The sequence below is a fragment of the Phoxinus phoxinus genome (assembly GCF_949152265.1).
Source record: "Phoxinus phoxinus genome assembly, chromosome: 16".
NCBI classification, from domain to species: domain Eukaryota; kingdom Metazoa; phylum Chordata; class Actinopteri; order Cypriniformes; family Leuciscidae; genus Phoxinus; species Phoxinus phoxinus.
This window is the reverse complement of record NC_136891.1, coordinates 30,302,107-30,323,392: the sequence shown is the minus strand read 5'-3', so window position 1 is coordinate 30,323,392 and position 21,286 is coordinate 30,302,107. Positions and strand designations below refer to the sequence as shown.

The window sequence follows — 21,286 nt, the reverse complement described above, 5'->3', positions numbered from 1 at the left end:
GTGCCTACTTAACCATATGTTGGGATATATTTGTACTCAGAAGTGAGCTAAATCTGACAAAAAAAAAAACTTTGTGACATCCTCCTTAGTATAAATGGTAAAAATGCATTAAAACCTGTTAGGTTACTAGCTGTGTAACTAGCAGTATAAAAAACCAATAGAAGTCTGTGGAATGTCCCTGGTCAGATAGCCAGGTAAAAGTGTGTCTGTGTGTGTGTAAGAAATATTTGAAATATGTTTGCTTCTGAACAATGCGGATACTTTTGCTTGAGCAAAAAACTCTTAGTTTGCACTTAGCTCTTTAATGCAATCCAAATAAAAGCATGTCATTCTACTACCAATCTCTATAAACTCTTAGGGAACACTCAAGACAGCAGCCGTCGCACAGAGCTAATGCACATGAGTGAGAGTGAGCGAGAGGATGACACCCTCTCACATACGGGTCACAGTGAAATCAACACCACACATGTGAGAAGCTTTCAGAATCGACTGCAGGCAACTCGACTGCCCCAGTCGACACCATGGTGTCATGTTTAAGATGCTGGTGCAAAATACTTCCCAAATGAACTGACTGACCCATCTGGAAATATATTTTTGTATTTCTGCATTGAAACATTCTATGCTTGTTCTGGCAAAGATCAACTCTCAACAAGCATAAAAGACACAAATGGCAAAACAATTGTAAATGTACAACAATTATAAAAACCATCGTCCAGCAACTTCATTTAAGAGACTCACCTTGCTGCTATGAGGTCAAGCAGATGCTGCCAGCGCTCATTGACTTTGCAGAGTTTGTACTGGATTTCCGCAGCTTTGCTTTCATGGCTGGCCTGAGCCAGTCTCTCCCCCATCTGTTCCAGCTGATGCTTGCTCTCCGTGGTCACTGAGATCTCTTCCTGATAGTCCTGATAACACAGATTGCACATTTGTTCAGTTGAAAATTCATGTTTTTCACATATTCAGTGGAATAAGTTTGACATCCTTTAGTTTAAATAAACTAGAATCTATACTTAGCAATCAAACATATCGTTTTTTTTACCCGCAGGATGTTTTATAATTTCATTTGGATAATTATTTACCAATTTCTTAGTGATTTCATAAGAAATAAATGTGTTGTGAATATGTGTTAATATCACCTTCCTGAGCTTTTCAATCATCTCCTCGATGCTGATGTCGCCATTCTGAGAGACCTTGCTCTCCATGTGTGTGAGCCACTCGCACAACTCTTTGTTCTTCTCATTAAACACAGCCCACTCGTTCAGCCTCTCGCTCACCTGCTGCCTGCGCAGGGACAGCTGCGGGGAGGACAGACAGTGATCCATTAAGATCAAGTGTTCAGTGAGCACAGAGTACGATTAAAGAAGGACATAAAGGGCAATGAGAGGAGGTGTAAAAGGTCAGTGAGCAGAATAAGGACAGGAAGATGTCAGATGGACAGGTAATATTTCAATCTCTAAAGTGTCATGCACCAAACTTCCTTCCCAAGGTCCTTCCTTACGAAAGTGGCACGAAATCATTGCAATCCTTTATACTACTCTGCTCTAAGCAAAAACAAAGAGCCATCAAGAACTTTGATTCAACAACTTTTCAGGCAAACGCAAAAAAATGTCCTGCCATCTCAATTTTTTCTCAATTAAACATAAGCGTATGAAAGTGTAGTTTTGTCTTGTTTTCAAGTAAAAGTATCTAAAAATCCTTAGAGCAAGATGTATTTACTTAAGGAGAAGAATTGCATAACATATTAAGACTTGTTTATTATATATCTTGCATTTATTTATTGTTAGATTTATGCTTAGAACAACAATTTGCCAATGATTAAGAAAATTATTGGATTTTTTTCAAAAATAAGAGCTGTTCTATCTCATGAGATAGAAAAGGATAGATACCTTTTGAATTTACCCAATATTTTAATACATTTGCAAATCAGTTCATCCCTTAACATAGCCATTATCTAAAGTTATTAAAACTTTATGAAAACTTGCAGTTGTTCAAATACTGTAACGTTAGCGTTTCAGTGCCTGAGTTTGTTCTCTGTGCTGTAGTCTTGTGAAATGCCTGTGCTCATGGCAGGCAGCTGTGCATAGGCCGTGTTATGGTGTAAAACAAATGTGAAGGGACGGACTGTTTGGCTGACGTGCGTACCTGGTGACAGGTCTCCTCCCACTGTCTCTGGAGTAATATCAGTCTCTCGTGTAGGACTGTGAGGTCATCAGCACTGAGGCCGCTGGAGAGAGACTCCCTCAAAATACACAGCCCGGCTACATCATCAACCCAGCCTTCAATACTGCCCTCTAATTCCTATCACACACACATACAGTACACAGTCATGGACACTTCATTAAAACATTTTTAAGATAAAATAAAAAGAATTACAGTTCAAACTGCAACTGGTGAAAATAAAGTCTGGTCACACTTTAGTTGAGTTTTACAATTCTCACTATTAACTAGGACTTTTGCTTCAATAAACACCTAATTATTGCTTATTAATAGTTAGTAAGGTCATTGCTAAGTTTAGGTATTGGGTAGGATTAGAAATGTTGAGTATGGTCATGCAGAATAAGGCATTAATATGTGCTTTAGAAGTACTAATAAACAGCCAATATCCTAGTAATATGCATGCTAATAAGCAACTAGTTAATCGTGAGAATTGGACCCTAAACTAAAGTGTACATACAAAATTTAGGATTTAAATAAATAAACATACAAAATGATGTCAAACTAAACTAAATGAATTTTAATTATAGTGAATATAAATAAAGTTTTAGGACTTAAAAAAAGGATTTAAACAAACAAAATGTAAGATGCAAAGTAAAATAAAATGTTTTAATGTCTTTAAATTACAGATAAAACTGTATCTGCTGGTTTCATTAATCTAAAACAGAGGAATATTGTCTGTACATATTCTTCCCCTCACACACACAAACCAACCAGATGACATTAATTGCATTTTTGTTGATATTTGTTGATATTAATATCTCGGCAAGCATTCACAGCGTGTTACACTGTATAATCCTAATACAGATATGACATGTGACTCACAAATAACAACAGTCAACAAGACATTAAGCACATAAACACATAATCTGTGTCAAGATGGTAACACTTGTTTTGTTGCTGCAGAAGCACGTCCTACTAAACCTCAGCGTCTCTGCTAGCATGAAGGGTTGTAGCGTGATTAGCATGCACGTCAACTTCTTTCCCTCAGGCAAAGTCAAAGAAACCCTAGCTGATAGTCTAGCTCATAGAGATCAGAGGTTGATGTCACTTCCACAAAGTTTCTGCTACACTACACACACCTCTCAAATCAACACTTCTTTGCAGATAAAATTACACACATCCTACATGAAGTGAGCAAGGCTATTATTAATGCAGTAGCTGACAGCAGCAGACTGCACAAACAAATATGTAGCGTAATGATCTAGACCAGAGATGCTGTTGTGTTATCACGTCCAATCTGGTTAGGAAATGCTTTAACACAAAGGATAAGAAAGATACTCAGATGTTGCTGAATCAACACGTTTCTAGAAGCTCATAGGACACAAGATGAGTCAGATTTCATTTGTGTACCTTGCAGCGAATCTGTTCTGTGTGCAGCTCCTCGTGGTGGTCGGGTAAAGGCACAGAGAGCTTTTGCTTGAAGTCCCTCAACTTCTCGTGCGATGCAGCAATTCCTTTCTCACACTGATCCCAGTCCTGCACACATAGCCAGAAAGAAGAGAGAGAGAGTGAGAGAGAGAGAGAGAGAGCGTGATCATTTTCAAGGATTGCACGTCCTTTTATGCCACTCTGCAGTTGCTGCAGTACACAGTCTGGCAAGGTATGCCATTATGCATTTAAGAAACATCAAGCTTTGCAGTTTTTTGTGGACTGATGAACATGCTTATTACAACACTCGAGAAAAAGTCGGATATATACATACAGTGATCACCACATTGGTAATCAGGACTGTAATAGAGAAAGTTATATGTAACCAATTCCAGCCAGGTCTTTATTTGAACGTGGCCAGAGCAAAGGGTCATGGTCCCGAGACACAGAGAGAAAGATCGTCATGCAGAGGTAAAAGCAGTGAGATACCTTCTATCAAGTCATCCGAGAAAACAGAGGGATGTGGAAGAGAGAGGAAGAGAAAGAGACAGAGCCCGAAGGGAAGAGGAGCCATTTTCCTACGCAATCCAAATTTGTTGTGTGTCCCCAAGTGTGCTGCGTCAAAATGGAGCGGACGTCTCCCTGTCCCCGCTGCCCTGTGTCGGCAGCGCAGCACCGCTCGGACTCCCTCCCACAGTACTGAAGATATTTCTCTCGCCTCCAGCTCTCTCGCTGCCTCTTTCATCCTCCTCACACGCACACACTAAACATGATGTGCGCTCTCTCACTCTCTCTCTCATTATGCTACAGTCTCTGTAAGGTCAGATGCAAAGTCCTTCAATGTCTCTCTTTTCTTTTAGGAAAAGCACCATGAACAAGAGATCCATTTATAGGTTTGCAGAATCTTCGCTTCGTATATTTAACACTGCAGCTATATTTTAATATTTCTGATATTTGTAGCTCAAAATAGCTTGTAGCCCTGATTTCACAGAACACAAAAACAATCTAAACTTGAAAGTTTAACTACAGATGCAGCCCTTAAAAATCTGTGACATGATGTACTATAAAAATCCTGAAAATGTTCAAATCACATAGCACTGCAACAAGAACTTACAATGCAACAGTGGGGTCCAAAAGTCTGAAATCACATTGAAAAACCTGAAAATAAAAGCCTAAAAATAAATTTTACATTTACAAAAAAAATTAATACATTTAAAATAAATCATTTTAAAGCAAACATATTTAAAATAAATAAAGAAACATTTTACAAAATTCTATACTATTTATAAGTGACTAACCATAATACAATTATAAAGCACTTTTTTTTCTGGTAATTTTTTTAATTACATTTTTACAATCACATTGTTGTGCTGATAATTAAATTAGTAACATATTAATAAAAAAAATAAAAAAAATAGAAAAATGTTATTTTTACCAGTGATCTTAGACTTTGACCACTAATCATACATGTGCTAATACCAATCACCTCACAGTAAAACACATCCAGCAAGCAGTCTAAAGAAATGCAATAACCTAACACTACTCAACTATTAAACTTTATACTTTTTCAATTATATGAACAACTAAATCAAGCGAATAAGCAACAAGTCAAACAGTTAGTGCACCCAAATATGTTATTATAAACATTTACTCTTAACTCACCCTTAACAAAGAAAGCAGTTCCTTCTTCCTTTCATCGAGGCGGATGTTAATGGTCCTCCAGTGCTCCTGCACACCAGTGACCTCAGTGTGAAGCGAGGCCTCCGCTCTGGCATCTGCCCACAGGAGGAGTTGTCTTCCAGCCTCCACCGTGAGGCTGTAGCTGCCCTGTTGCCTCTGGAGCACACGCTCCTTCAGCTAGAGGGAGAAAAGTGAACATCCATATTGCTTGAGAGGCTATTTGCAGGTGGGTATAAGTTCTCTGCTTACACAACTAAGGCTGTATCTTTACCTGTATGTGGTCTAACATTCCACGGATCTGCTGTAGTGCTACTGTTGCTCCCTGTTGTTGGTCTTCTGGTTCCAGTGACACCTCTTGCAACCAGTGGCGCAGTTTCTCTATCAGATCCGTGTACCGCTGCCACTGCCGAACCAAACTGTCAATAATACCCCGTCTTTGCTGGGCCCGCCTCACTACGCCTTGCCACTGGTTACTAAGCAGTGCCAGTTTCAAGCCAAAGTCATCCCTTTAGTGTAAGTCAAAATGAAAAGACTGTCACTTCAACTATTTTTCAATGAAAGAATAAGAATTAACAAATAAACTAACATTACCTGTCCTCCACTTGTCCCTGATTCAGTAGCTGATGTCCATCATTGATGATAGAGTATAGAATCTGTTGTCGACTAAACATGTCTACTTGGAATAGCTACACACACACACACACACACACACACACACACACACACACACACACACACACACACACACACACACACACACACACACACACACACACACACACACACACACACACACACACACACACACACAAAAAAAGTTTAGTGGAGCAGTTCTATAAAGTAGATCATTAAACTATGACTCAATGCATTCTATGGTGTATATTTTGATTATTTTTAAATTGATACATCTTGCTAATATAGCCGTCTTACAATGTGAGTTTTGAAATGAAAAATTGAATATTGACATCAATATAAATTTGTCCTAATAAGAAAAACATTTCTTGCATTTCTTGAACACTAAATCAGCATATTAGAATGATTTCTGGAGGATCATGTGACACTGAAGACTGGAGTAATGATGCAGAAAATGTTGCTTTGCCATCACAGGAATAAATTATGTTTAAAAAAATACATTAATAGAAAACAGTTATGTTTAATTTTTTATTGTGCATTTATTTGATCAAATAAATGCAGTCTTGGTGAGCATACTAGACTTCTTTAAAAACAAAATCTAATTTATTAACATGAATTAATACTTGTCTATCGGTACCTCATGCTCTCTCTGCTGGTCTAGCAGGCTCTGGTAGTTCCCAGAGATCTCAGCGGCCAGCTTCTGCTCTGTTTGGGTGAGGAAGTTCATCCAAGCATCACACTTCTCCAAGAAGGTCTGTCTTTGTAGTACCAGGGCTTGAAGTTTACTGCTCGAACAAATACACAGAGGTGCACGCAACTAAATATTACATACACATGTTTATGGAGAACACCAAAATTGAACATCTACTGTAGATCAAGAGTAACCACACATACCTGAATCTCTCCATTACGCAAGCAGAGTCAGATGACCAACTCCTGTTTAGGTTCTGCAAATGCTTGATTTCATTAACGTTGAGGGGAAGCTGATAACCCAACTCATTCAGACGTTCCAGATCAGGAGAAAGACTGCTCAGCTTTAACATTTGGGTCTATAGACACAGATATGAGAATGTTCAGATGTGTTTATACAATCTAATAATTTTACAGGAAAATGGTCAACAATTTTTACCTTAAGTTTTTCCATGTGTTCCAGCACAGATGAGATATCTGGAGGTCCAATTGAGTCTGGTTCCTTCAGAACCTTCTCAGCTTCTTCTGACAACTGACTCAGAGAATGCAACTCCTTACTAAACCTCTCATAGTCCCTCACACCCACCTTGAGGAAAGGAAGGAGAATTTTTTATATATATATATATTTGACAGGCTTTGCAGTCTGGCATTTGTGTCAAAACTATGAAAGTGAGTGTGAAAATTATTTTATTAAAATAATTTGTCTAATTTAAAATATTCACTACTGTTCAAAGGTTTGGAAACAGTTATTTTTTGAAGGAATTTAATACTTTTATTTAGCAAGAACGCATTAAATTGATCAAAAGTTACAGTAAATACTTTTATAATGTAAAAGTAAATAATTGCTTTTAAACTCTCAATTCATAGTTTGTACTGTATTTTTTAATAATATAAATGAGGATAAGAAACCAAAACATCAAATAAACTTACTGTAACTGGCCCCAAGCTTTTAAACAGTAGTGCATATTTGATTAAAATAAATGTGTGGAAACTGTATAAATGTTCTATTTAATGTTTAATGTCTATGTGCACAAGGTCAAATCTGAATGATTCGAACCTCTAGCAGAGACTGCTGTCTTTGGAGGGCACGTCCAACTGTTGCCAATCGCTGAGTGAGTGACAGGTGGTCTGTATGGAAGGCTGTCATGGCAGAGGGGTCCACTTGTTGTCTCAGCTGCTCTGAAAACTCATCCAGCTGCTGCAGGACAGACTCTACGGATCCCTCAGCCGCCACGAGGCCCTAAAGAAATGCCAGTTTTACAAAGAGGAACACTGTGGCAATTGCTACACAAGATTGGCACACAGTTGTCAGAATTACCAACTGATTACATACTTTTGTGTCACTGACATAAGCACAAATATTTAAGAGGCTTGCAAACCTACCATGCATCCATACATCCTCACCTTTACTTCCTGTTCTGTGATGTCTCTGTGGGTGGCGCTCTTGAGTAGATGCTCCACCTGTTCCTCTAGTTTCTGGATGTCGGTGCTGCTCTGAGCATGAATTGCATTGTAATGCTGCCACAGCTGCAGCAGGCTCTTACTCTTCCTCAGCTGATCTGAGATCTGCTCCAGCAGCGTGTTCCACCTGACAGCAGATCAGCAGAAGATCAATGATTTCCGGATCACTTTGCACTGATCAGTGTCTTCATTAGCTACTAGAGGCGTTTGAAACTCACCTGAGATTTACGTCACCCAGTGCCGTGTTGAGTGAATCGCTCACTGAGGGATGACAATCTCTCAGCAGCTGCTGCGTTATGGAGCCCAGTTTCCGTAAACTGCTCTCCTGTTTCTCCAGCTCATCTTGTAAACTCTGAGACACACAAATAATGATTTTAAGCTTCTTGCTCCAAATAATGCTAATGACACCTCATTCATGCTTTGCACAGTTTTGCACCTCAAGATTCTCTACTTGAACCTGCACAGCTTCTGGGGAGCCGGTCAGAAGGCGCAGACGAGAGATGGTGTAACGTCCCTCCATCAGGTAGCCTTGAATCTCCTCATATGCTTGTTTATATAGACTCCATTGATCCAGCACTGACCGGAGACTGACCGTCTGCTGCCCGATCTGCAATTACACACAAACATCACTTAAGACCGATCAGGCTGAGTGTTTTGGTGAAAATCTGATTATGAAAACTGAGTGATAATACATATTGTGCCCATTACTATGTGAGTGATGCAGCTTAAAAAAACAAATACCAATACGTAGTTATGAATCAATTCAGTGAAACAAATTCAAGGTAAACAATGTAAATGGCTTACAACACTTTACAATATTATGTGTCTAATTAGGTTAAACTTAGTAAATGCATTAACTAACTTTTGATACAGTATTTGATACAATTAATTTGATACAACAAATTAATCTTTGTTAACGTTAGTTCATAAAAAACAATAGGGGATTATCACGCTGATACGTAGTACTTCCACATTCAGTGATCTTTGTGCACTGCCACTTCCGGTGAATCACTCATCACTCTGGCAAACCCATGATGGACGAACCTAAGTTTATTTATACTGCATCCCCACCTCTGCATTATATATTTATACAAACATACGTGCTACCTTGTTTTATTTAAAAGTTTGGCCCTTCATCCCGGCGAACCGCTTTAATCCACTTCTTCCTTAGACTCAGTTCAGTCGGGAATCCATGGAAACTTATATAAGGTTGGCGTTGTTTGTTTGATTGACAAAGTGGAACAGAGCAGTGACATCTAGCCTTCGTTTCAGCCATTGTTGAACTGCGCCGGAAGTGGACATGCACAAAGTTGAAAAATCCCGCCCATGAAACCCGGAAGCGTGATAATCCCCTATTGTTCATTCTTAGGGTTCATCATATCGCATGGCCATTAAATAATATTAACGGATACAATTTTTTAATTGTATTAATGTATTAGTAAATGTTGAAATGATCATTAACCAAGACTAATAAATTCTTTAGAAGTATTTTTAATTGTTAGTTCTGGTTAACTAACGTAGTTAACTAATGCTAACAAATATCGACATGGAGATTACAAATGTCAAATCTAGATGCTTTACTGAAATGCATTATGTGAAACACACCATGTGATCCAGATTGGCCCAAGACTGGTTTAAGCCTTTTATGGTGTCCATAATAACAGAGCTGGCTTCGCCTTTCTTATCCTGGATTAGTAAGCATCCTTTCTCTTCAGCCCTCTCCAGATCCTTCTCTTTCTCCTTTACCAATACTTCCATTTCCTAGCATACACAGACAGTCAGATCAATCTTTCAAAACAACAGAGCACATGGATTATTTTAGTATTATCTATGTAATCTTTACCTATGAATCTATATAGTGTACTGTGTATTTTGTAGAGCATGGGAGCAACAGCTTGGGTGTAGTATCTACCTGACAATCTTTAAGTGCATTCTGGGCTGAGGAAACATCCTCAATCCTGTGCTTCTTTTTGAGTTTCTCTTCCTGTACACTAATCCAGGTCTTCAAGGTCTGAACCACATTCTCAAACTCTAACCAGCTTTTAAGCAGACCCTCTAAAACCTGAATCTGTAAAACACAGAAGGTTTGGTTTATGATAAAAAAGTAAATGACATACAATTATGGTCCAAAAGTCACAGTCCACTAGTAAAAACACTTATTTTTTGGCATTTTTATAAATTTTTCAGTACAAAATATATCATCATAACAATTTGAGTGAAAAGTTGAATTGAAAAATGTGTTTAAAACCTGATGATGCATGTTCCGGCAAAAATTGAGAATTTTCTAAATGTATGTCTAACCTTCTCAGTAACGAGTCCCTGCAGTATCTGCCAGCGGCGGTTCATTGCCCCAAGACGCTCAGCAAAGTCAGTTTTGTCACTGCGTTTCCCCTCCACGTCCTGACTGCTGATTTGCAGAACTGACTGATTCACAAAGTCCACAGTCAGCTGCTTACAGGACAGGTCAATCTGAAAACCCTGTTGAGAGGGGTCAATAAATACAGAGAGAAATTTGGTATCTTTCATGGCGTACAAAATGACTAATTCCATGTTTTATTCTTTTGAAAAAAGAAAAGAAAAAAAAAACAGTTCTTACAGCCTTTTCTGACTTTCTTACCTTGTATTTCTGAAGGTACATTTGCACAACCTCAGATCCCACTGCCCCCATGATCTTCTGCTGGTCCTCTTGGATGATATTCTCCATGAGGGATATCCAGCTCATCAGCTCTGTTATTGCATGACGGGATGGCAACTTCTCCATCTGCAGCTGTTTGTCACAACATGGATGCAACTTTTAGCATAGCCACGTGAGCCTGTTCATTATCTGCACACCCTTCTTTAACTGAAATGGGACAGTGCAACCAGCCCCAGTTATCATACCTGGTGGAGTTTCTCCTGGACCACGGGGATTCGGGTGAGAAGATCGGCCCATTGCGTGTCTACCTGGGCCAAGTTTGCCCTGAGTGCCGCCGTGTCCACTTTCTTAAACCGGAGCAGCTGATTTCCCTGGCTCTGAACTGATGTGCACAAAGACGACTTGGCGTCCACTTCTTTGGAGAATTCCTGCAGATATAAAGATGATATAGAGTTTGTCTGTGAAAGACAAGTGAGACCTAAACCTCTTTTATTAGGATATTCAATGGCCGTTCTCACCAGGAAGGCATGAAGATGGTCTCTGACGGTCTCTAGCTCTTGAGGTACAGTAACAGATTGAGTGCTCCAAAACTCCAGGCGGTCTAGTGCCGAACTCAGCCATTGGCTAAGCTCAGCTGACTGGCTCTGATACCTACAATGAAACATGAAGACACCATGCGACATCAATTAACTGAATAAACAATTAGGGCAGATTCAATAAACATTCTAAAAATAGATAGAACGTGATCAGACTTCTGACCTGATCCAGTGTTTGAGGGTGGAGTCCAAGCGGTGTAGCTCTTTATTGATCTTGGTGGTGGTGCTGAGCCAGTGCTCCCCCAGCTGATTGAGCTGAGTTTCCAGCTCTGAGCAAGACACGTGTAAAGGCAGCCTCTTCTCATCCTCCAACAGCTTATACAACTGCGGCTGCCACTCGGACATACCGGCCTTCAGACGCTACAGAGAGTGGGATAGTCAACACACCCTTCCTATTAGTTTTAGATTTACCCTTCCTTGTTTGTAAGTCTTCTAACATTCCTAATGTACACTACCATTCTACAATGATAAAAAAGTAACAGTAAATATTTCTATTTCAAATAAATTATGTTTTTTTTCTACTTTCTACTTATTAAAGAATCCTTAAAAAAAGTATCACAGTCTCCACAAAAATATTAAGCAGCACAACTGGTTTCAACATTGATAAAAATGATAAATGTTTCTTGAGCAGCAAATCAGCATATTAGAATGATTTCTGAAGGATCATGTGACACTGACGATCGAAGTAATGGCTACTTAAAATTAAGCTAATTAAAGAATAAATTACATTTTAAAATATATTCAAATAGAAAACAGTTATTATAAATTGTAATCACATTTAAAAATATTACTGATATATGGTGTAAAGAATAATTTTACTTTCTTAAATTCAAAATTCACATTATGTTTTCTAATTTAGATTCAATTTAAATTCCTGAATTGATTAATTCTCAATTTGATTTCTAATACTTCACAAATGCGATACTGTAACTCTGATACTGTAATGTCTGTAATGTAAAATAATGGTTGGTGTTGTATAGATTTTATGGTGTAACCGTGTCTGATTTAGTGATCTATGTGTGTGATGGAGTTGTACCTGGTATAGAGCAATTCTATCCCTCAGTCTGTCCTCGGTCTCTTCCACCAGGCCCACACTGGGAATGCTGCTTTCCACTGCCTCCAGCTGCCTGTACACGGCCTGATAATCACCCACCAACCTGCTCCACCACTGATAACACAAAACACATGACAGTTATTCACTCCATACGCACTTACTATAATCTGCATCTATCTTATATACAGTAGAAACACAAATCCACACAACCTCCAGGATGCCCTCCAGCTCCACTCCTCGTTTGTGAGCCTGTTTAAGTACAGCCTGGGCCTGAGCCACAGTTTCCTCCAGGCTCTGGACCTCCCGCTGCACCACCAACCCACTGACCTGCCTGAAGAAGGCCTGTGTCAGGACAACATGTGTCTCTAGCCCCTGAAAAAACTCCTGCGGGACGAAAAGATTCAAAATATGAGTACATGCTCTCCAAAAGGGGACCAAACATCACTATATAATGAATTATTTTAGAAAGTAGGGGGCATTGACATTCACATTCTTGAGAGAGTTTGATTGCATGAGATGAGAGTCATCAATATGTTTGGTTGGTTTTCCTGGATAACAAAGACTGTAAAATATATGTGTACGCTATTGTTTCGGGTTTGTAAGATAAAAAAAAAAGAAGAAATTTTTGAACAAGTGTCTTATGCTCACCAAGACTGCATTTATTTAATCAATAATACAGAAAAATAGTAAAAGTGTGATATATTATTACAATTTAAAATAATTTAATAATAATAATATTAAAACCAATCAATCACAAAACACGGCTGTTGTACCTTGTGTTTGTCCAGGAGAATCTGAACCTCAATCACTGATCCCACTTTCATTTTCTGATCAGCAGCCATTTTGTCCTGGGCGGTGTCTACCAGATCTACCAGGTCTTGCAGAGCTCTCTCATACTGGGTCTTTAGTACCAAACTCTGGTTCAGCCCACTCCGTTTGGATCCCACCATCTCCACCAGAACTTCATAAGCATCCTGCACAGCAGAGCACAATGTCAAGGGGAGATCATGAAAAATCATGAAATCAAACTGTAGTTGCTGTTTCTAAAGCAAACAGCAGGAGAGCGACAGGTGTGTGTACCTGTAGTTTCAGCAGCTCTTGCGTGCAGAGCTGGCTGGGCTGCAGTGTCTCTCCTCTGCTTCTCATCTCAGAAACCTTCTGTTCAAATTCCCTCAGACTGTCCTCAGCTTCTGCTAGAATCTGCTTACATTGACATTTTCATTGATCTTACTCATAATCGATTAACAAAGTATTGCATGCAAACATTTCTGTCATTTTGAATGTGTGTCTGACCTCCATTTGTTTAGAAGCAGGCCGATCCATAGTTGCATTCATTTTCTGCAAAAGCTGGTACTTTGAGTCACTGAGTGCAGTAAGCAACAGTCTCAACTCAGTCTGTGAAATAGACAAAGAGGAAAATTTATTTGTGAGAAAAAACAATATATTGATTAAAAATAACCAGATACAAGCGGCATATACCTGGAAAACAGTGAGTTCCTGCAGCTTGTCTTTCATGCTGTCACATCGCTCCTCCAGCACTGTGTCCAGCAGCTTTAGTCTCCCCTCCAAACGGTCTAACACTTCCTCAACCAAAACACTTTCTCCGCCTTCATCCCATAGCCGCTCTGTCCCTCCGAGCACATCCCGACATTTACAAACCTCCTCGCTGACATTCTTTACCTCCTTACTCAAACCCTGAGGAGACAAGAGCAGAAAAGATATAGTGCCAAAAAGTGTTATAACAAAAATACTTTACGACTCTCATGAAAATGACTATGTCTGACCTCTAGGTGGCCCAGGTGAGTCTCTGAGTCATCAGATAATAATATTGGGCCAGATACGAGCTCATTCTCAGCATTGTCCAGCCAGGAGGAAGCTGAGGACACCGCCTCATAGAGAGCCCTTTCCAGAGCACATGCACGCTTAGTGTCAGCGCCCCCTGTCTGTAGGGAGGACATAAAGGAACGAATAGCTGAACATAAATCTTTGCTAGTTATAGTAATATAAAATCCTGGTGCAGTTCAACATCATGTTAAAATGTTCAGAGGCAGTACCTGAGGCAAGTCCTCCAGATCTTGGCTGAAGCCTTCAAAAAGACTTCTGGGTGACAGGATCTCCTGACTCACTTGCTCCCCTCTGAAGAGTCCACAGGGACTGGACACCGGCTGGTATAGCTAAGAGAGAGGATGGTCCTTATTTATTTAGAGCACATAGGGAGCTTTTATGTTTTCTTCTTTTAGGGGACAAGAAATTCAATTTTGGTTCCATCGTCCTGATTTTTTTAATGGGTTTTTGTTTAAATCCCTGAAAGGTCAATATATTTTAATGTTTTATTCTATGACATAAAATAAATCAGTGATACCCCTCCTGATGTTTTTAAAGCTTTAAATTGTCTTGTAAAAGGCGGTTGCTAACAAGGCGCTAAATGGGACTACAAAGGTTGTAAGGGAAAAGCAAAGCTAAAGTATAGTGTTGGAGTTGATTATGTACCGTGTGACACTGTGCCTGCTCCATTGTGTTTAATGACAGCTGTAGTTTGTTGTTGAGGTCTTTGCTCAGGTTCTCCCATTTGACTCTCATTTGATCCTTTGTGCTCATGCTCTCAGGCCATTGACCATCAACCCCTTCACAAAGTTCTGCAGGAGAACTACAAACAGTGAAGAAAGAAGCTCATTATGAGTCTGCGCTACATACACTTGTCTTTCATATATGTTTGCAATATATTAAAAATGAAAACTTATTAAAAGAAATTGCTTACATGATATGACAATTAGTAATCAAATCACAATGAATCAACTCTATAGCATACATTTTTGCTAAGAATAGTCACCAAATGAATACTGATCCATGATTAATTGCTTTAATTAAAAGGGACAAATCTTTTCTTGTGTATAGTGATGTGCATCCAAGTGTAACAGATTATCGAAAACTCAAATGTGGAAGCAGATGAACACAAGTTTGCACAGGTGGGGTTTAAGGCCTACAGTTCAACGAAAAGTGGAAGTCAAGTCCAGAATGGCTGGTATATGAATCATGTGATGCGCCGATTGTAGGACGTTCAATGGCAAAAGGGGGGTTTGTGTGATGGTGGTTTCTTTTTTGGTTGGGACAAGTCAAGACTATGAAGGACCATTAAACGTCTATTGGTCATATCGGCAGTATATCGTCTACACGGACGAAGGCCGGTTTGGGTGTGTACAGTGATCATTTACATTTAAATTTTAGCAAGCCATAGTCAAGTCAAGTCGTTTTCACTGGAAGATCAGAATTTAATTAAACAAAGGCCAATAAAAAAAAAACATGCATTAAGAAAATAGAATTTTTTGTATTTAATGCCGACTTCAATATTGCATTATTTTATCGCACCAAATTTGTGTTAAAATGGCAGGCCTGGTTTGTAGAAGAGCAGTTATAGTGTGCTAAAGAAAGACGTGAACATGTAGATAATGGACAAGTGAGCAGGACCGACCTCTCTCCATTAGGTGTTGTTCTCTGTGAGAGAATCTCCTCCCCTCTAGATGCTACAGACTGCAGTAACTTCTTCTGTTCGCCAAGCTGCTCCTCTAATTCCTGCATTATATATAAGAGCTGATGTCAAAAATTTAAATCCATTCCTGCCCATTCAAATGCAACTAGGATGTTTTTCTAAAGATCATGTAAATATCAACATTCGTTGTTTGATTGTCTACCCTCTGTCTTTGCACTGTGTCTTGATGCTGCTGGTTGCGTGTGGATCGCGCCTGAATGAGCCAGTCCATCATATTAGGGCTCTGAGACAGAGACGAGTCTGATTCAGTGTCCTCCTGCTCCTGAAGTGACCCCTGAATTAAAGACATAGAAGTCAGTTAGAGATGTTAATGTATTGCAAAAGTGGCTGGCAATGAAATGTGTCGTTTTTATAAGTATAGAAAATTATACAAGTTATAAAAGCTTTGATTTTATTATTTTCTGCACAAAAATATTATATCAGATACAAATTTATGTTTGGTAAAATTATCTAACACACACACACACACACACACACACACACACACACACACACACACACACACACACACACACACACACACACACACACACACACACACACACACACACACACACACACACACACACACACACACACACACACACACACACACACACACACACACACACACTTTCATTTGGATCTGAAAGACATTACAAAGAAAACAAGATCCAAATACTCTGGGAAGGGTCTCTTCCCTATGGTGGCTGAAACAGAGCAGAATTTTGCAAGCCTTGTTGCCTCCTTTTTTTACAGACACACTCAATAAAGGATTTTCAGTAAGTAGAGGTTAAAGGTCAGTCAAGACTGTCAATAGGTTATGGACCAAAATCAGCTTGCATCAGGCTTTTATATGTCACCAACAAGTCTCATTTACAAAAGCTGGGTGAAAATTCCAGACTTGCCCCACAATTTGTTAAAGGTCTTTGTTTCAGATGTTTCTGGAGAGCAGTGGAACATCTTTCACAACAATGAACAGCGCTTGGCATTCTTCTGTACCGCTGTTCACAATGCATCCATTGAAGCGAGGATGCGTTTTTAGTGGTATGGGCATAAGTACTGACTGACGCCAGTGACCTATTCTTAGTATTCAGACGGTTGGCATTTTCTTTAATTCGACTCAATTAAAGATTTGCTTCAGTTCTTGGGCAGCTCTTCTGTCACTCAATATTACTTTGAGGAATTGTAGCATGTCCCTCACCTGGATGTGGGTCTGTTTGTCTTGGAGGATGCGCTGTAGCTCCAGCAGGCTGGATTTGAGGCAGTATAGTTTGAGGGAGAGCTGCTCAGCGTCGCCCCGTGTCCCGGCCTTCCCCTCCATCAGCAAACTCTCACTGTGCACTGACAGCTCAGACAGACACAGCACCTTCTGCTCGATCTCCAGTAACATGTTCTAGATCAGGAACAAAAGATTACAAGACTAAATTGAGAACCGGTTAGATATGATTCAGCAATGTGATTCATATTTTAGGATTGTTTGTGCTATTAACATTAAATCAAACACTTTCAATTAAATTTAATTAATCATTAATCACATTAAATGAACAATCATGATTTGGGTTTGGTTACATATCTTTTTTGTGCAATGTTTTAAGACAAAGTTCTATTTTAGGTGCTAACATTGTAAATTCAAGTAAAAAACTTTCAGATGAGTTTACCATAAAGATAAAGTTGAGGTTAAAAGTTGTGGATTGGTTTGTTGTCAGAAATGGGTTAAACACCCCGCATGCAAAAAACACACAACAGAAGGTGTGTAAAAAAAAAAAGTAAACAGGAGACGTGTGTAAGCAGTGACTGATAATCTTCTTAAGCTGCTTAACCGAGTCTTCAGACATCTATATCTCTACCATACTACATGCACACTAGTCCACAGAAATGAGTGTACTACTAACTATAGTACGAGTGTACTATTGAAACAATAAAGACATTTTTAAAAATCGACATTTTGAATAGATCAGGAGTGCTGGGATGGGCCTGCAGGGTAATGCTGGTTAATAGTGGAGACAGACTGCGGCATTCACCAGTGAGAAATGAGCAAACATCCACTGTAGTAAGCTAAAGGTCAGGGCCACCCTGACGTATCACAAAGAGTCTAACTCTCAGGTTAAAGGTTAACTTGATCCCTACAGCCCTCTAATCACAACACAAAAGACATGTGTGTGTATGTGTGTGTCTCCTTGAAGAAATGCAGACATGCACAGTGGGACGTCTCACGACCGCAGAGAAGAAGCCCCTAATCCTAATGACCAACAGAATGGGACAAAACCGACACAGCTAAGCAGATTTACTGCGGCCCATCTAGTGACTCCAGAGATGATTAGCCAACAGAATCTGATTAATTGATTGTTTGTTTACATGCTAGAGAAAATCTATAATTAAATTTTCCATAACAACTCAGATCTGGCTTTTCAAATAATGCACAAGTGTTCTGAAACTATGAAATTGGTTATCTGAAATGAAATAAATGCTTTTTAAACCCCCAAAAAAGAATAAAGCCCTTATCGTTTGCATTGAAAATACACTATAGGACAGATTAAACAAATAATCGCTATATTTATAATTATTTGTATATTGAAAGTTGTTTCTTTGCAGTGCACATGACTTTTCAGTAGTTCAATTCAAAAAAGTGTCCACGCTCATACAAGGTCAAAAGAACAATAATTGTTCAGTTGATCATTTCAGTGAATAATTTACTCTTCTATTTCCCACACCTAGTCTCTCACCTGGCAGTCGATCAGCTGTTCCTCCATGTCCATGTCCTGTGGTTGTGGCTGTAGAGCGGAGCTCAGTGTGGCACGTGTGCTGAGCAGCCAGTTGTCAAGCTCCTCTGCTTCACTATGGTAACGCTGAAGCGCTTGTTCCTGCCTCTGTTCTTCTAACTGCTCGCTCAATCGCTCCTGCGGGTCAGAGGATGCACAACATTGAATATGCTAAAAGCAAGGGTATGTAATACGTTGTTTCTTGTTGATTCTTCTCAACCCAAATTAATGGGAGAAGCTTTCTAATCACATTTTTAAAGCGGACAAAACCCACACTATTGCCATTGCTGTAAAACAAGTGTGAATACATACTTCCAGTTTGTTCAGTATTCTTTATCTCTTTAATTATGCTTCCTGGGAATATGTTTAGGCTTGCCTGTCATTTGCTTTATGATCTGCAATTAGTGGTTTTAATCAGAGAGATGAGCTGATAGTTAAACCAAAAGACTAAAATAACTACTAGGACACACATGACAATTAAAAAATGCCACGCATGTGCTTAACAGTGCGTAAAATAAGAAGAAGAATCTACTGCGATCCTTTTTTAACTGACAATGCAGATTTTTTTGCCGTCGCCATTACACTGCTCACCTCCAGAAGTTGTCGCTTTCCGGAGGCCTTCATGTGGATGGTGGCCATGCGCTCTCCCAGTACAGTGAGGGTTGACTGCAGGGCCAGCTGGTCCCCAGCATCTGCCTCCAAACTGTCCTCATCCATCTGCAGCTCCCGGGAGAAGCAGGCCTGCAGAGCACTGATCTCATCCTGGAGCATTAGGATCTCATCCATCAGAGCCTGAAGAACAACCAATCAATCATAAAATTGCTTCTATTCCTTTCTGGTTTCATTAGTACGTTGATTTGCTATAGTTGTAAACAATAAAGCTACATTAAAGGCTACATGCCACAGAAAGAAAGATACTTCTATCTAAGAGATTAGTTTTTGACATAGGAGAAGTTGGTAATCTAGAGGGTAACTCTGTCCTCTGGCTTGTATCACTAGTCCAGCAGTAGGCTTGAGTTTTTATGTGATCTAGCTTTAGTGCGGTCATCTTGCTTCATCTGATCCTCTGTCTCTCACCTGGTGGGCGGCCATCTGGCTCTCAGGACTCTTGCTTGGCTCTAAGCCCTCATTTAGTGCGGTCTCAATGGACTCCATCTTTGTGGAGACGGATTGCAGGGTCTCCTGATAGTGCTGCTGCCTCTCCAGAGCTTCATACAGGCTCTTCTGCTTCTCACTGATCTGTAAAACATATTTATGCTAGCCAACGTATGAAGAAGGGATTTGGAATGTGAGATGCATCTATGGATATTTACCACATTCTTCAAAGTCTCCCATGAACGTTGTAGGTCGTCCAGGTTTGCTGAGGAAGCTGACTCCATGGAGGGGTCATACAGCTCCTGTAATGGAGCTCTACTTAAAGGAGCTCGTCCTGAACCCTACACAAGACGTGAAATTACGTCAATGAGTGTGTCTGAGAGTGTGTGCATGCATGCATGAATAATGAACCAAACTGTGCTGGTTCTATTAAAATACAACAAAACAGTAGTGATACTAAGGTGTGCCTGTGCCTGCATTTTTCAGATGTTGCACATGTACTGTACCTAGTAACAATATTATGCCAATTGTTTTCACACACTGAAGTGGTTAACCATGCGTTTGCCAGATGCTTAAACACATAAAGAATCTGTGCTAACCAAAACATTGTTGTCTCTCCCTGAGGCCATGTGTGTCAACTCTGTTCATTACACGGCTCATGTATGTTTATAAAAACAGTCAGAATGAAATCAGAGATAAAGTTCCTCAAGAAAGTCAACTGAAGAATAGAGATCCCACTGTAACAAAGTTCAAGTTCAGGGAAGAAGGAGGTGGGAACCAGTGAACCAGTGAACGTTAAACATACATTTAATGACAAAATAAACCTAAACAATAAAACGAAAGTAAAGCGGCGGCCCCTCACAGTCGAGCTTGTGCAAACATCCACATCGCTATGATCAGATTTCTTTCTTTTTTGTTTTCCCACTGCTGTCATTTTTGCTGAGTGATTATTTTATTGAAAGGAAAGCACGCATATTTACATATTCATCTAAACGCAGCTCTCAGTAGCGTGTGCAGCGTCAGGATGATCGCTAACAGAATAACACTGCTCATATATTTCAAACATCTCTTTACCCCATAGCGAAGAACGAAAAAGAAGAGAGTATATCGGAACCTTTAGTTGGACAAATATGCTGCTGAACACAATGCTGCTGTTTCAGATTGATTGGAAAGCTCAAACAAACAGAAATGTTTTGAAAGCTTTAAAGAGTCACAATGTTTGCACTTTGAGGAAATCATCCTACAAATGTCTTACTTAGAATTGTATCTGTGTATAAAGACGATAGAAGTATTTTAAAATAAAATAAAAATACTAACAACACCTCTACAATTCCAGAAAAGGTAAGGGAAAACTTCAAATTCCCAGATATTTCCAGGTTTTCCATGATCTTGGGAACCCTCAGACTAACATTTGGGCTTTTCACACTTGAAATATTTAACCATGTGTCATTCTAAAACCCTGGACATTGGGCAAACAGAATCATGTTTCAAATAATGCTCATAATTTACCTGAGATACACAATTACACCTGGGTATTCATACGCTGACGTTTCACACTGTACATTCCTA

The 21,286-nt window shown here is 39.5% G+C and overlaps 1 protein-coding gene across 1 annotated transcript in view; it reads right to left on the bottom strand.

Moving 5' to 3' along the window:
- The window catches only part of LOC306983757 (nesprin-1-like), an 82,216-nt gene that overhangs the window by 16,379 nt on the left and 44,551 nt on the right, over nucleotides 1-21,286 (bottom strand). Inside the window, exons 50-86 of the mRNA XM_079584422.1 lie at nucleotides 19,936-20,058; nucleotides 19,700-19,861; nucleotides 19,214-19,414; nucleotides 18,587-18,760; nucleotides 17,065-17,256; nucleotides 16,024-16,155; nucleotides 15,804-15,904; nucleotides 14,825-14,981; nucleotides 14,389-14,508; nucleotides 14,119-14,277; nucleotides 13,814-14,029; nucleotides 13,628-13,729; nucleotides 13,415-13,534; nucleotides 13,108-13,308; nucleotides 12,545-12,718; nucleotides 12,317-12,448; nucleotides 11,444-11,640; nucleotides 11,203-11,335; nucleotides 10,930-11,112; nucleotides 10,667-10,816; nucleotides 10,351-10,527; nucleotides 9,962-10,117; nucleotides 9,655-9,810; nucleotides 8,486-8,656; nucleotides 8,268-8,401; nucleotides 7,993-8,176; nucleotides 7,646-7,828; nucleotides 7,028-7,174; nucleotides 6,793-6,947; nucleotides 6,536-6,683; nucleotides 5,857-5,951; nucleotides 5,537-5,771; nucleotides 5,248-5,442; nucleotides 3,568-3,693; nucleotides 2,143-2,298; nucleotides 1,137-1,295; nucleotides 739-905 (exon numbers count right to left, since the gene is read on the bottom strand). Of these exons, the coding sequence (XP_079440548.1) occupies nucleotides 739-905; nucleotides 1,137-1,295; nucleotides 2,143-2,298; nucleotides 3,568-3,693; nucleotides 5,248-5,442; nucleotides 5,537-5,771; nucleotides 5,857-5,951; nucleotides 6,536-6,683; nucleotides 6,793-6,947; nucleotides 7,028-7,174; nucleotides 7,646-7,828; nucleotides 7,993-8,176; nucleotides 8,268-8,401; nucleotides 8,486-8,656; nucleotides 9,655-9,810; nucleotides 9,962-10,117; nucleotides 10,351-10,527; nucleotides 10,667-10,816; nucleotides 10,930-11,112; nucleotides 11,203-11,335; nucleotides 11,444-11,640; nucleotides 12,317-12,448; nucleotides 12,545-12,718; nucleotides 13,108-13,308; nucleotides 13,415-13,534; nucleotides 13,628-13,729; nucleotides 13,814-14,029; nucleotides 14,119-14,277; nucleotides 14,389-14,508; nucleotides 14,825-14,981; nucleotides 15,804-15,904; nucleotides 16,024-16,155; nucleotides 17,065-17,256; nucleotides 18,587-18,760; nucleotides 19,214-19,414; nucleotides 19,700-19,861; nucleotides 19,936-20,058 (5,873 nt within the window). The remainder of the gene's footprint in view (nucleotides 1-738; nucleotides 906-1,136; nucleotides 1,296-2,142; nucleotides 2,299-3,567; nucleotides 3,694-5,247; nucleotides 5,443-5,536; nucleotides 5,772-5,856; nucleotides 5,952-6,535; nucleotides 6,684-6,792; nucleotides 6,948-7,027; nucleotides 7,175-7,645; nucleotides 7,829-7,992; nucleotides 8,177-8,267; nucleotides 8,402-8,485; nucleotides 8,657-9,654; nucleotides 9,811-9,961; nucleotides 10,118-10,350; nucleotides 10,528-10,666; nucleotides 10,817-10,929; nucleotides 11,113-11,202; nucleotides 11,336-11,443; nucleotides 11,641-12,316; nucleotides 12,449-12,544; nucleotides 12,719-13,107; nucleotides 13,309-13,414; nucleotides 13,535-13,627; nucleotides 13,730-13,813; nucleotides 14,030-14,118; nucleotides 14,278-14,388; nucleotides 14,509-14,824; nucleotides 14,982-15,803; nucleotides 15,905-16,023; nucleotides 16,156-17,064; nucleotides 17,257-18,586; nucleotides 18,761-19,213; nucleotides 19,415-19,699; nucleotides 19,862-19,935; nucleotides 20,059-21,286) is intronic.